The sequence below is a fragment of the Muntiacus reevesi genome, chromosome 2 (assembly GCF_963930625.1).
Source record: "Muntiacus reevesi chromosome 2, mMunRee1.1, whole genome shotgun sequence".
NCBI lineage: Eukaryota > Metazoa > Chordata > Mammalia > Artiodactyla > Cervidae > Muntiacus > Muntiacus reevesi.
Window position 1 is genome coordinate 218,874,842 of NC_089250.1, and position 13,258 is coordinate 218,888,099.

The 13,258-nt window shown below is 49.8% G+C and overlaps 1 protein-coding gene across 6 annotated transcripts in view; it reads left to right on the forward strand.

Annotated features, from left to right (window-relative positions):
- Positions 1-330: 330 nt before the first annotated feature.
- The window catches only part of WWOX (WW domain containing oxidoreductase), an 883,821-nt gene continuing 870,893 nt past the window's right edge, over positions 331-13,258 (forward strand). For 3 of the 6 annotated variants that reach the window (XM_065925069.1, XM_065925070.1, XM_065925071.1), the window contains exons 1-4: positions 333-631; positions 6,633-6,697; positions 8,132-8,189; positions 10,665-10,843. In XM_065925069.1, the coding sequence (XP_065781141.1) occupies positions 525-631; positions 6,633-6,697; positions 8,132-8,189; positions 10,665-10,843 (409 nt within the window). In that variant the 5' untranslated portion in view covers positions 333-524. Of the gene's footprint in view, positions 632-6,632; positions 6,698-8,131; positions 8,190-10,664; positions 10,844-13,258 lie in introns of all 6 variants that reach the window. The other 3 variants (XM_065925072.1, XM_065925068.1, XM_065925067.1) reach the window with 2 other exon arrangements.

Here is a 13,258-nt window from a genome sequence, read left to right on the forward strand (position 1 = left end):
GGCGACATAGCCTTAGAAAGCCAGTATCATCTGCCTCCTCCCTTTCCCGCGCGGTGTGCTAGTCCGGCCAGGTCGCGGACTACATTTCCCAGGATGCACAGTGGCGGGAGCGCCTGCGGGATAGGCCAGAACCACGCGGAAGTGATTACGGGTCGCCCAGCAACGGGGGCGGAGCCCTGACTCGAGATTGGATGCTCCCGCCCCCGGCCGGGGCGGGGCGGGGTTAGGCGCTCGACCCCGCCTCCGGAGCAACGGGGCGCTCGCCGGCTTTTACTTTCAGCCGAGCGGCCGTGCGCGTCGCTCCGCTCTTCCCACTGCGTTAACCTGAGGCCCCGCCCTCCTTTGCTCCGGCAGCTGCGAAAGTGCGGGCCCCGGATTCAGCGGCTCGGGCGGCCGAGAGGCCCCGGGCGGCGCGGTGCGCAGGCGCGAGCGTGCGGGCGCGCGGCGCGCGGTTGAAGCCGGAGTGAGTTCCTGGGCGCGGAGACCCGGCGGCCGGCGGGCAAGCGACCGCTTCCCCCACAGCCATGGCAGCCCTGCGCTACGCGGGCCTGGATGACACCGACAGCGAAGACGAGCTGCCCCCGGGCTGGGAGCAGAGGACCACCAAGGACGGCTGGGTTTACTATGCCAAGTAAGGTGGCCGTCCGGGTCGCGCGGAGGACCCTGACCACTCCGTGCCCCGGGACGCACGCTGCCTCCGGACCCCTGCCCGCGCGGGGAAGGCCTGCGCAGTGAGGGCTGCTGGCCTCCTGAGGACGGGCCCCATCCTGCTTTCTGGCCCTGCTGTCCAGCGTGGGGTCACCTGGCGGCGCCCAGACACGCCCTCTGCTGCCCAGGAGGCGGCAGTGCCCTGCGGTGCGGGGATGCATTCGCTTGCATCTCCTTTCCCCAACATCAGGAAAAATGAGCGCGCTCTGCTCCTTCTCAGGGGTCTAGAAGGGCCACCTGGGAGTGTGTATTTGCGACAAACGTCCTAGTGGGGGTGTGTGTGTGTGTGTGTGTGCGTGCGTGCGTGTATATGGCTGTATATAAAATGTAGCTAATACAGCTTTACTGCAGTTCTCGGGAAAGTTTTGAAAGCCCCAGGAGGCCCTCTCTCCCGCCTCTTACTGTGTGCCCTTGGGCCGTGGAAATAACTCTCACGGGTTACTCATCTGTTAAGAGGTTGGTTGAAGAGTTTTATTTGAGGCCTGATCAAACTCTGCCGGGTCCCACGCTTGGCAGCTGACAGCACCATCTCGGCCTGACCCTAGAATCACTTGAGGACCGTCATAACTGTAGATTTGGGGTCTCAGCAGACACCCCACATAGGGACTGTCTCTATTTTTTAAGCTTCCAAGCTAAGGCAGGTTATGGTTTTGAGAAACACGGAAGTAAATCAGTGATTTTCTACTCTTGGGAAACTGACTGGGCTCTGCTCCCGGCTTCCACCAGCAGGTGATTCTTCTCCCTTCATTTGCTTGCTCCGCCTCCCGTCCCTACTGGTAGTTTGTGAAATCTTTCCCAGGTGAATCTGATCTGCCCTAGGTTGTGAGCCACACTGGCTGCCTTTGGTGGCTTTCTAGAAAGAAAAGCAGGAGGAAAACACTTTGCTTAATTCTTTGAAGACACGTTGGGAAGGTATCCTGCGCCAGGCCCTTTGCTGAGAGCTGGTTTTACTGAGATAAATAAGACCGCTTGATGGGACTTACACTTGGTGGTCCAGTGGTTAGGACTGACATCTGCAAGATGCCTGTTATGGCCAAAAAATAAAAAAGGTGGTCCTCACACAGTGTGTGTGATGAGTGGCGGTGTGCCCAGCATGACCTGTGCGGGCAGGTGGTAAGGTGCCTGGGGTAGTTGGCCCCTGAGCCCTGCCTTAGGGCATAGGTAGAAGTGGGCGGGTCTAGGGGCAGCTCAGGTAGAAGAGACCGAGGCCCGGACTGTGCCGTGGTGCTGCAGGAACCTGAACCCCGGTGAGGAGGAAGGGCCCTGCTGTGCCTCAGAGGAGCTGGGCTCCATGGTCAGGACCCCAGGGTCCACTGAAGCCTTGTGGCCAGGCAGTGAGCTCGGCTGTGTGTCTTTAGAAGGATGATTTCTGCTCTGAAGGACCGGAGGGAGCCAGGGACTCCGGGCGGCTCCTGGATGGGCATTGGCTGTTGCTGTGGCCTCTGCCTGAAGGGCTCTTTGATACCTCGGAGCTGATCTTCAGTGTCTCTGCCCACGAGGGCGTCCCCGTGCACGGGCCCTGCCTTCTCCTCCCAGCATCTCGTGCACCCCTATCTGTAGTTCTCTGTGCTCCACTCGGCCATGCCTGCTGTCTGTCCCTGCCCAGACTGTCAGCGTCGTGAAGGCAGGGACCGTTCCTCGTTCCCCTCCGTCCCCCATGCTTAGCATCACGGAGGTGTAAGATCAGTCCACAGGGAGTAAGGAAATGAGCTCATCAAGCAAAGGTCTTCTGGGCCTCCCTGGGCGGGTGGCCTTCTGGGCCCCGGGGCTGTGAAGATGCACAGGGCCTGCCTCCTGGCTTCCGGGGCCTCCCCTGCTCTGGGTTGGGCCTGTCCCTGTTCTGGCCTCTGTCCCCAGAGCTCCCTTTCAGGTTTCACCTGGGGCCTCATGCTCGGTCCGGAGGCTCCTGTGGCTGTGGTCACTCTGCTGTCTCCCTGAAAGGTTGTTGCTGAGCCGTGAAAGATGCCAGGATTCTTGGCCTTTGGAGGAGAAGAATTCAATCTGGGGCCAGTGATGTGGCTTGATAACTCAGAGCTTTTGTGTGATAAAGTTTTATTAAAGTATAAAAGAGACAGAGAAAGCTTCTGACATAGACATCAGAAGGGGGCAGAAAGAGTGCCCCCCTGCTAGTCTTTAGCCGGATATTTTATGTCTGTTAGAAGCTATTAATCAGGTAAGTAGCTCAGTCAGTAAATCATCTGCCTACAGTGTAGGAGACCTGGGTCCGATTCCTGGGTTGGGAAGATCCCCTGGAGGAGGGCATGGCAACCTACTCCAGTATTCTTGCCTGGAGAATCTCATGGACAGAATAGCTTGTTGGGCTATAGTTCATGGGGTCACAAGAGTTGGATACGACTTAGCGACTAAACTATCACCAATCAGATAAGGGAGACACCTCAAGGCTGAAGGAGTTTCACCAGGCCCCTCTTCCACAATATGCATTTTTGAGATAGGATGGCATGAGGTGTTCATCCCCCAGCCATAAAACAATTGATATGAATACTGGTTTGTTGAACTATTATCAGCCCAAGGTTTGAGAAAAGAAAAAAAAGTCTTAGGTGGAACCATTTTGAAGAAAGGCAAATTCCGAATCAAATACATAGTTTCATTAACTTAGCTTAAGAAAGACATTTCGTAAGAAAAACACATTGGTGAGCTCAAGGTTTGAGAAAAGTTAAGTTCAGGTGGAACCAGGTGGTGATGTGGCAACACAGAATTTTAAGAGAAAAAAATCTGACACTTGTAGTTGGTTTCCTCCTGCCGCTTAAGGGAGAGAGAAAAAATGTCTGCTACTTGCAGCCTCTTCCCTCCATGTGGGGACCCCTGCTTGCCTGCCCATCTGCCTCTCACCCCCTGCGCCTCGCCTTCTGCCGGGTGACCTCTCCCTCCGCTACCTTCCTGGAAGGTGTCCACCTCCTTCGCTCAGTAAGGCCTGCAGGCTCCCGCCGGCTCCACTGAGGGCTTCCAGGAGCCCACGGGTTGGGGGACTCCGTGGTGCCTGTGTGGTCCCTGGAAGACACCCCAGGGCCCCCCAGTGGTAGTTGGCCCTGTTGACACTGACTGGGGTGATAGAGCTTGGCAGGCTCCCAGCTGGGGTGGTGGGTGCCTCTCTCCAGATGCTCTCCTCTCCTCCCAGCCCTCTGGTCTTTGCTCGAGGTGAAGGATGCCCAGAATGACCCCGGCCCTGCATTCCCAGCAGTCCCCCTGGGCTCTGCCGACCTGCAAGCATCCCGAGCCTTTGTTCACTCCCAATTCTGGAGAGTCACTTGTCCCTCGGGGTTTGGGGAACCTGGCCGGTCTCTCAGAAGGTTGCCCTCAGAGTCCTTCCCTTTGCCCAAGGCCTTCCTCCCACTGCTGTGGGCTGCCCCCCACCCCAGCCAAGGACTGAGGCCGCAGCTCCCAGCCTGATCTCTGGGGTCTCGTGGGAAAGCCCCTAGCAGCCTTGCTCCTTCTTTCCCGTGTGGGATCTGTCAGCCCCTCGGCCTCCCCACTAGCAGACCTCAAAGGCTCACATGCCCCCAGGGAGGGCCAGTATTGTGGCGGAGGGCAGCCTGGTCACCAGAGTGAGCTGGGGGCGTTGCTCGCTGCCCTGACACCGTCCAGGGCAGTCCCTCTGCCTTAACCGGGGGTGGGGGCTCTGTGCTGGGGGCCCTGGCGCAGTCACCGGGGTCTTTGGGGCCTTCGCCCCGTCCCCCTTTGCTCCTGAAGAAGGATGGCCGGCCTGCCCAGTGGGAGGTGGGTCCCTGTCTGCAGGAGGCTCTGGGTCTCCCTGTTGAGCTTCAAAAAAACCCCAAAACCTTAGAAGAGCATACTTGAAAGTGATAGCCATGTAATGTGGTGTGAATTTAATTTTGATCCCTTTGTTTTACATTAAGATCAGTGTTAATTATCTCTTTAAATGACAAAAAAAAAGAGAAAGCTTGCTGAATGAAAAGAAAAATAAAAGAGGACATCTTTTTGAAGGAGAATAAGATAACAGTGGGGACATGTTGTAATCTTCTGTTCATTAAAAAGTCATTTTAGGTTACAGTGGAAAGGGAACAGCTTTTAATTAACTTTTATATGAAATTTATTTCAAAATAATCCTTTTCTGTCAAAGGCACAGTTCTTAGTTCTTCACACATGTAGACTGACTGAGGCTTCTCTGACCCCAGGAAGTGGGGCTGTTATTACTCTCTTTGTACTGATGGGAAAACTGAGGCTCAGGGAGGTTTAGTAACTTCTCCAAGGGCACGAGGTTGGTGAGCGGGAGGACCAGGAAATGTGGGCGTCAGGACTGGGACCCTGAGTCTGTGGGAGATGAGGCAGTGTCTGCAGAGCCTTGCCGTTGCCACAGCTGTGTTGGCGTCTGGTGGGTAGAGACCAGGGATGCCGTTCATCACCCTCTAGTGCCGAGGATGGTCCCTGCTGCAGAGCGTGGTCCCCCCGTTCAGGAGAGCCGGGGCGGGAGCGGGGTTACCCTTCCTAGGGAGTCGGGGCTTCCTCTCTCCTAGCAGGACTGCCCATGCCCTCTGTGCAGGGATCTGACCCATCACCAGTCGCTGTCCCGGGTCCAGTCTCTCAGCTTCCCTGTGCTGCTGGGGAGACTGGCTCACTGGATGTATGCAGTGCGGGAACTCGGGTGTGTGGCCCTCTGAATTCAAAGTCCACAGTGTCCCTGCGCTGGCCACTGAGAGTTTGCAAAACACTAGAAGCCGGCAGTTCCTAGAAAGACCCTGCTTTTGACGTCAGCGTCTTCCAGGAGCATTTACTTGCTCTCTGTATTTATTCTCTTTAAAATAATGACTCCAGGAGAACTGTTCTGTCATCTGGTTGTCAGTGATTTAGTGTTATTTTCTACTTTGGCCTGAGCATGTGAACTTGGAATGCTTCTTGCAGCATGCAGCTTTTTCTGGCATTAAGTAATTTTATGTTTTTCTTGACACTAGGTCACCTGTTGACAGGTGTCTCTAGTCTGTTATTGGCTTGTGGTTTGAATTTGAATGATAACTGTATATGCTCTCCTGAGATGAAAGGCTAGTTTGGCATGGGAGTCAGACCAGCTTGTATATTTGATTTGTTCAAAATAGTAGACCTTTTGAGGGCTTTTTATATGTCAGGTACCGTGTCCAACCCTTTTTGTACAGTATCCTCATAACATTGTCCTGAGATCAGTACTGAGATTATTTCCATTTTGCCAATGAGGAGGTTGAGGCTCCAGAGCTAAGTAACTTGACCTTTGGGGCTATCTTGCCACTTCTTAATTTCCTCTTGGATGAAATTAGGAATCAGCACTTAAAAGACACTTTGAAGTTAAATCTAGGGACAGAATAAACATTGAAGAAGATTCGTGACCCCATGGACTATAGCCCACCAGGGTTAGGGCAAGAATACTGGAGTGGGTAGCCTTTCCCTTCTCCAGGGGGTCTTCCCAGCCCAGGGGTTGACTTGGGTCTCCTGCATTGTAGGAAGATTCTTGACTGTCTGAGCCACCAGGGAAACCACTAAGATTAAGGTTGTATCTAAATTATATCTACATGTCAGCATTATAAACTAGACTGAAAATTTTCAATCTATCCTGGATTAAAACTGAAACAAGTACAAAGCAGAATACCTCTCTAGATATTTTGAGATATTCAGCAAGATTTCTAGAGTTGACCCACAACCGGGGTCCGGTCCCATCTTCTTCCTCTGTCTTCACCACGGGTTCATAAATGCAGGCTTTTACCAGACTGCTGCTGCTTGCAGCCTAGAGAATTTGACCTGTTGCAAATAGCTATGTTACATTCTGAATATTTCTTTGTGAACGTCTAACTTGACTACTCTTGAGAGAGAATTATGTTGGGGAGAGAAAAGTCTAATGCCATGGATTAATTTTAGAAGTGTATTTTGGAATTTTAGAAGTGTAACTTTTCTTATTGTTCTCTGGATTTTTTTTTAAACAGTCACACTGAGGAGAAGACCCAGTGGGAACATCCAAAGACTGGGAAAAGAAAGCGAATTGCAGGAGGTTTGTATGTTGTTGTCATAAAGCAGAGAACCTTGTATGTTAGGCATGGTTCACATGGGAACACTGTCACAGGCAGAGGGTCTGCTGAGGAACTGGACTTTCCCTCTCGGGAGCTTGTAGGATTCGGTAGAAGGAAGTGATGAGAGTTTTGAGTGGAGTGCTGATTTCTTACTGGCCTTAAAAATAAAGTGTTAAAATAACAGGGCTCTTGAACTCACAGTTCATTAGGTCTTTCCGTGGTTGCACTGTTTGTGAAAATGTTATTGGTTCCTACCCAGGAATTAAACTTACCAGTGTTTCATGGAATCCCACGAAGCTTGTGGTGACTTGTAGGTGTTTCTGAGTATGTGTGTCATCCATGGAGTGGAAACGTAAGAAGGTCCCTGCCTTTAGGAGGTTGAGGGTCTGTTTGAAAAGACAGCATGTACCCGCGGAAGAAAAAATGAAACTGCTCTGTAATAGGAGTCATCACAAGTCAGCATACAAATGGTACTGGCTGCCTCCTGTAGTGTAGATACATTCTGGGAATTCATTCAAGGGAGAATTCACGTTGATTAGAGCAACCAGTAAGGATTTCGTGAAAAGCAGGAGCTGAAGGGAGTGTTGAAGAATGATGAAGAATGAAATAGTCTTAAAAATAGAGTTACCATGTGACCTAGCGGTCCCAGTCCTGAGCATATACCCATATAATACTCTGTTTTGAAAAGATACATGCACCCCTGTGCTCACTGTAGCAGCATTCATGACAGTCAAAACATGGAAGCAACCTGCATGTTCCTCAGCAGATGAATGGACAGAGGTGTGTGTGTACAGCAGAATCCTGTTCAGCCATAAACAGAGTGAAATGTCATTTGCAACAGTATGGTGGACCTAGGGTTTGTCATGCTAAGGAAAGAAGTCAGAAAGAGGCAAATACCATGTGATATGATTTAAATGTGGAATCTGAAACACGACACATGAACAGGACTGTGAAACAAACAGGCTCACAGACATGGAGAAGAGGCTTGTGACTTCCACAGGGAAGCTTGAGAGGAAGAGATACACATTACCGTGTATAAGATAGATGAAAAAGAAGGTCCTACTGTGCAGCATAGGGAACTGTATTCAGTATCCTGTGATTAAACCACAATGGAAAAGAATAGGAAAAAGAATATATATATATATAAAACTTAAGTCACTCTGCTGTACAGTAGAAATTAACACAATATTGTCACTCAAGCATACATCAATAAAACTAAAAAGAATGAAATAGTCTTACTTTCCAAGCAAGAGACAGAAATGTGGAGTCTGGTTGGGGTAACAGGCCTTCAGTACCTGCCGTAGTTGGAACCTGCGACCTGCTGGTCCGGTGGGAGACTGGGACTGTGGCTGAAAGGGCGGGGCTTCAGTTCATCCCACCCTTCCCCCAGGCAGACCTGTCTCCCTGTTTTTCAGATTTGCCCTACGGATGGGAACAAGAAACCGATGAGAATGGACAAGTGTTTTTTGTCGAGTAAGTGTCTACAAAGAAACTATTCTTGGCCTTCTTGCTTTTATAATAAGTGTATACATTGTAGAAAAATATTATGTAGTATGTAATTGTAATCTTACCAGCAAGAGTAACTACTGTTAACAATTTTTGAATTTTTTTCTTCAATGTTTTCTGTATATATACTTAAAAAATAATGTATTGGGTGAACTGTTTGGTTAACTGTTTTTGGCACATAATTCTTGTGAGCATTTTCTCATATCCTTAGAAAGTTTTCAAGAAAATGATGTTTATTTTCTTGTATTGTATATTGTATCATTTTGTATAAATATACTGTAATATATCAAATTACCTACTGGGCATTGATGCTGTTAAATTTCTGTGATGTGGCATCCGTACAAGCAGACCTTGTCATATTGCACTTCACAGATGTTATTTTTCTTTTTTTCTTTTTTTAAATTGAAGATTTGTGGCAACCCTACCCTGAGTGCCTTTTGGCCCCATTTTTCCAATAACATTTGCTCAGTTAGTGTCTTTGTCACATTTTGGTGATTTTTGCACTATTTCAAACCCTCCAGTGGCATATAGGTTATGACTCACTGAAGACTCAGATGATGGTTAGTATTTTTTAGCAATAAAATATTTGTTAATTAAGGAATGTATGTTTTTTTAGACACGATGCCATTGCACATTTAGTAGACTGTAGTGTAAACGTAACTTTGACATGCACTGGAAACCACAAAATTTGTATGACTCATTTTATTGCATGCAACATTCATTTTGTTCCATTGGCCTGGAACTGACCCCACTATGCAACATCTCCAAGGTGTGCCCATAATTATAATGTTTTGAGCATCCTTGTCTGTAACATTATCTTCAGAATAAATTACAATAACAAACAGCAACAGTAACCATGTGTCTAGCACCTAGCATGATCCAGGTGTGTTTCTAATTACCTTATACTTGTGGTGTTAACTCATTCAGTTCCCAAAATGCTCTAAGGCAGGCCAGCGCTCAGCTGCCTGGCCAGTCATCGCCCCGCTCTGATCCTGTTAGAGAGCTGATAGACTTAGCAGCAGTTCCCTGTGGGAAGAGCCCAGGCTTGTTTCCATGGTGTGAGGACTTCACCATAGGTTATTTCTGGTTACTGGGGTGGAGCTACCGAGGGACTGGGAGAGGGATGCATGTTTGTGAGCCAGGGTGACCGGGTCTCTGGGGAGCTCTGTCGTCTGCATGGCTGGAGTCAGAATGCTTACCTGGCAACTGTGGTTAACAGTCAAATGGAAGTCGGGTTATTCTCGGGTCTTAGTGTTTATGGGGTGACGAGTATAGATTTTTAATCTATTTAGTTTTACACACACATACACATTATATATATATATATATATTTTTTTTTTTTTTTTTTTTGCTGCACTGCAAGGCTTTTGGGATCTTAGTTTCCAGACCAGGGATCAAAACCCAGGCCAGGGCAGTGAAAGCCCTGGGTCCTAGCCACTGGGCCGCCAGGGAACTCCCACAAATACATTTTCAGTCGTGAAATTTTTCTTTCTGGCGAGTTTGTCATAGCTTTCAAGATATGTTGAGGCATACCTCGAATCCCAAGGTTACACTTAAAATGTGTAAAGGAAATCCTATTCAGTGGGAGCAACCAGTCTTTCTGTATGAATAGGATGTACCAGTGTGTTTTAATACATCGTTTACAGTATCGATATATTTAATTGTTGTTTCTACAAGATTTAGATCCACTCCAAATCAAACTTAGAATGTGCAGGTATAGTCTTAAAATGAAAATGTTTAGAAATTTTAGTAGTTGACCACTTTCATATTTATTGTTGTAGCTTTGAGTTTCCTACTCAGAATCTTCTTCAGTTCAGTTCAGTCTCTCAGTTGTGTCCGACTCTTTGCGATCCCATGAATCTCAGCACGCCAGGCCTCCCTGTCCATCAGCAGCTCCCGGAGTTTACTCAAACCCATGTTCATCGAGTCGGTGATGCCATCCAGCCATCTCATCCTCTGTTGTCCCCTTCTCCTCGTGTCCCCAATCCCTCCCAGCATCAGGGTCTTCTCCAATGAGTCAGCTCTTCACATGAGTGGGCCAAAGTGCTTAGGCCCTTGAATATAAGAGATTTAACTGAAATATGCCGACAAGAGTGACTGACAGATCTTATAGCCATGTTTGCGTGACTTTATTAAAGAGCCCCAAGCCTGCTGTGTTTTTGAGACCTGAGGATACAAGGCAGCGCTTATTGTACATTACAACCTCTTTTACAGGCAGTTCCAAAGAAAAAGCTTGGATGCCTATCTTCCTAGGCAGGACGGTAATCCTTCTGGAGCCCAGGACATAGATCAAACAGACCCCAGGTCTCTCCAGGGTTAAGAAAGAGCCTGTCTAGTCCCTGAAAAATGGAGTTTGTCTAGCCTACACCGGAGGATTGTCCTGTGGTCATAAACGCCTCCGTCCACTGCTGTGGGTTCACTGCTTTCTCCTTTCCTCTGCAGCCACATAAACAAAAGAACCACCTACTTGGACCCAAGACTGGCATTCACCGTGGATGACAATCCCACGAAGCCGACCACCAGACAGAGATACGATGGCAGCACCACGGCCATGGAGATCCTCCAGGGCAGAGACCTCAGCGGCAAAGTGGTCGTGGTGACTGGGGCGAACTCGGGGATTGGTGGGTGTCAGCCGGCAGTCGTGATGGTTGCTGCTGTTCTGTCGCGTGCATGATGAGATCCACTCTAGCCGGGGGTAGTTTTGTTCAGTGATTCACTGATTTAAAAGATACTTGTAGGCTCTTCAGCCTTCGGGTTATTAAAAGTCCCGGGTGCTTTTTCCGTCCCGGCGTTTCTGCGGAAGGAAGGCCACGGAGGGGCTGACCCTGGATTCTCTGAATGCTGCAGTCATAGGAGACAGTGGTTATTTTGGTTCTTAAGAGAGGCGGCAGGCTCTGTTTGGGATTTTCTGACCTGGTCTGCGTGCTCTGCAGAGACAGTCCAGTCACCTGGTCCCTTGAGCCTGACGTTGGTTGGTAGCGGGCTCTCGGAGGCTGCAGTGTGTGGTGCTTGCGGGACAGGGCACAGCGGGTGGCCGCTGGTTGCTGAGAATATCCCTTTCCTTGGAGAGCAGGATCTTGTTTCTCTGCAGAGCGGCAGAATCCGTCCTTGTCTTGACCTCTCGGTGGCCTGTGTTGCCCCACGGTGACTGTCACGAGGGCAGGGCTCCCGGGGGTGTCACAGGCTGGAAGAGAAACTGAGGCCGCGCAGATGGCCCCGCCGTCACTCCCCACGTGATCTCGTCTCCCTTTGGTCCGGTGACGTGAGCGTCTGAGTCTGTAGGAGCCGCTGCCCGGAGTGAGGACGCGCAGCCTCAGGTTGGCTTACAGGAGCAGGACGTGGAACTGTGCTCAGCTGTCTTCTGGCAGGCTCTCTGTCCTCTGACCCTACGCAGCCCCAGCCCCTTCCCGCCCTGCCTCCTCCCAGCCGCCTCTGACCAGCTCTGGGTCCTCAGCCTTCTGTGCCTCTCCAGGTCTTCTTTCTCCAGCTTCCATAATTTTTGGTGACCCCTTCTTGAACTTGCAGAAACATTTCCTGGTATCATCAGGGCAAGTCCAGGTGGTGACATTTTCTTAGAGCTTCAGTTGTTTCAGAGTGCAGGGTCAAAAATCTAACAAGCTACAGTCCCAGAGCAGAATTTTTTTTTTTTTCCTTTTGAAATAAGACTGGACATCCTCCTTTAATTTATAGTTTTATTTATTCATTCAGTTGCTTTTTGGTTGCCCTGGGTCTTTGCTGCTGCATGTGCGCGGGCTGTCTCTGGCTGTGATGAGCAGGGGCCGCGCTTCCTTGCGGTGTGCAGGCCTCTCGCTGCAGCGCTTCTCGTGAAGCACCGGCTCTGCAGCATGGGGGGATCAGGAGTTTCGTGTGGGCTCAGTTACTCTATGGCAGGTGGGGTCTTCCTGGCCAGGCATCAAGTAGGTGTTCCCTGCGTTCCGAGGCCAACTCTTAACCAGGGACGCCTCAGAGCAGAACTTTTGACTGTCACGTGTCTATTAAGACAAAGAAGCAAATGGAAACTTTTTTTTTTTTTTAGTTGAAAGGGACTTATTTAAAAATCAACTCTCGGACCTCATCTTGGACTGAGAATGTGTTCAGTCCAATTTTCTGAATCGCATTGGCATCAATTCTACATATTTGTCATCGATAGAAAAAACTGATGATGCTATATTAAAAATAATTGCTAGATCCTCAGTTATCCAAGAAACACTGTGTCGTGTTGATTGTGTTGACCACTCTTTGTGAGGGCGTGGACTAAGACAGCGTAGAATAATTAAGAAAAAAATAAGGACTTAAGTCAAATCTGTGTAACACCCAGTTACCCAGAGAAGTAACCAAAAGATCTCATTCCCTTAATCTTGTGGCTGGACAGTTTTTCCCTTCGTTAATAAGGCGTGACTCCTGATGGTCTGTGCGTAAGTGGTCAAACTTGGTTCTCTCTGACACGTGGCACACCTTTGCGTCTGGGGGAAACTCTGCTGACAGTCTGCCACAGGAGGCTTATGACATGGCTGTTGTTACTTAGTTGCTAGGTCGTTTCCGGCTCTTCTCAGACCCCATGGACTGTAGCCTGCTAGGATCCTCTGTCCGTAGGATTTCCCAGGCAAGAATACTGGAGTGGATCCTTCCCCTGAAGTTTCCTTCTTCAGGGCATCTTCCCGACCTAGGGATCGAACCCACGTCTCCTGCTTGGCAGGCAGATTCTTTACCACTGAGCCACCTGGGAAGCTGTAATACGGGACCAAAGGGGTTGGTCCGGAATGTATGGAGAGCTCCTTGCGGTGGGGTATCGAATCGTGGTCGGAAGGGAGGAGGAGGTTCTGGAGCGTGGGGAAGAAGCGTGCTGCTGGAAGAAGGTCTGCTGTGACAGCAGGCCTTGGGCCTCTCGGAGGGGACTCTGGCTCTTCACAGCTCTGACTTTTCCCTGTCCCTGTTCTTGAGTTGTCTTGTGAACCCTGCACAGGGGTGCCTGTGGTCCGGTAGCATGTGGTGGCGAGTGGTTGCGCTTAGGCTGGGAGGGAGGTGGGGAGGGTCTC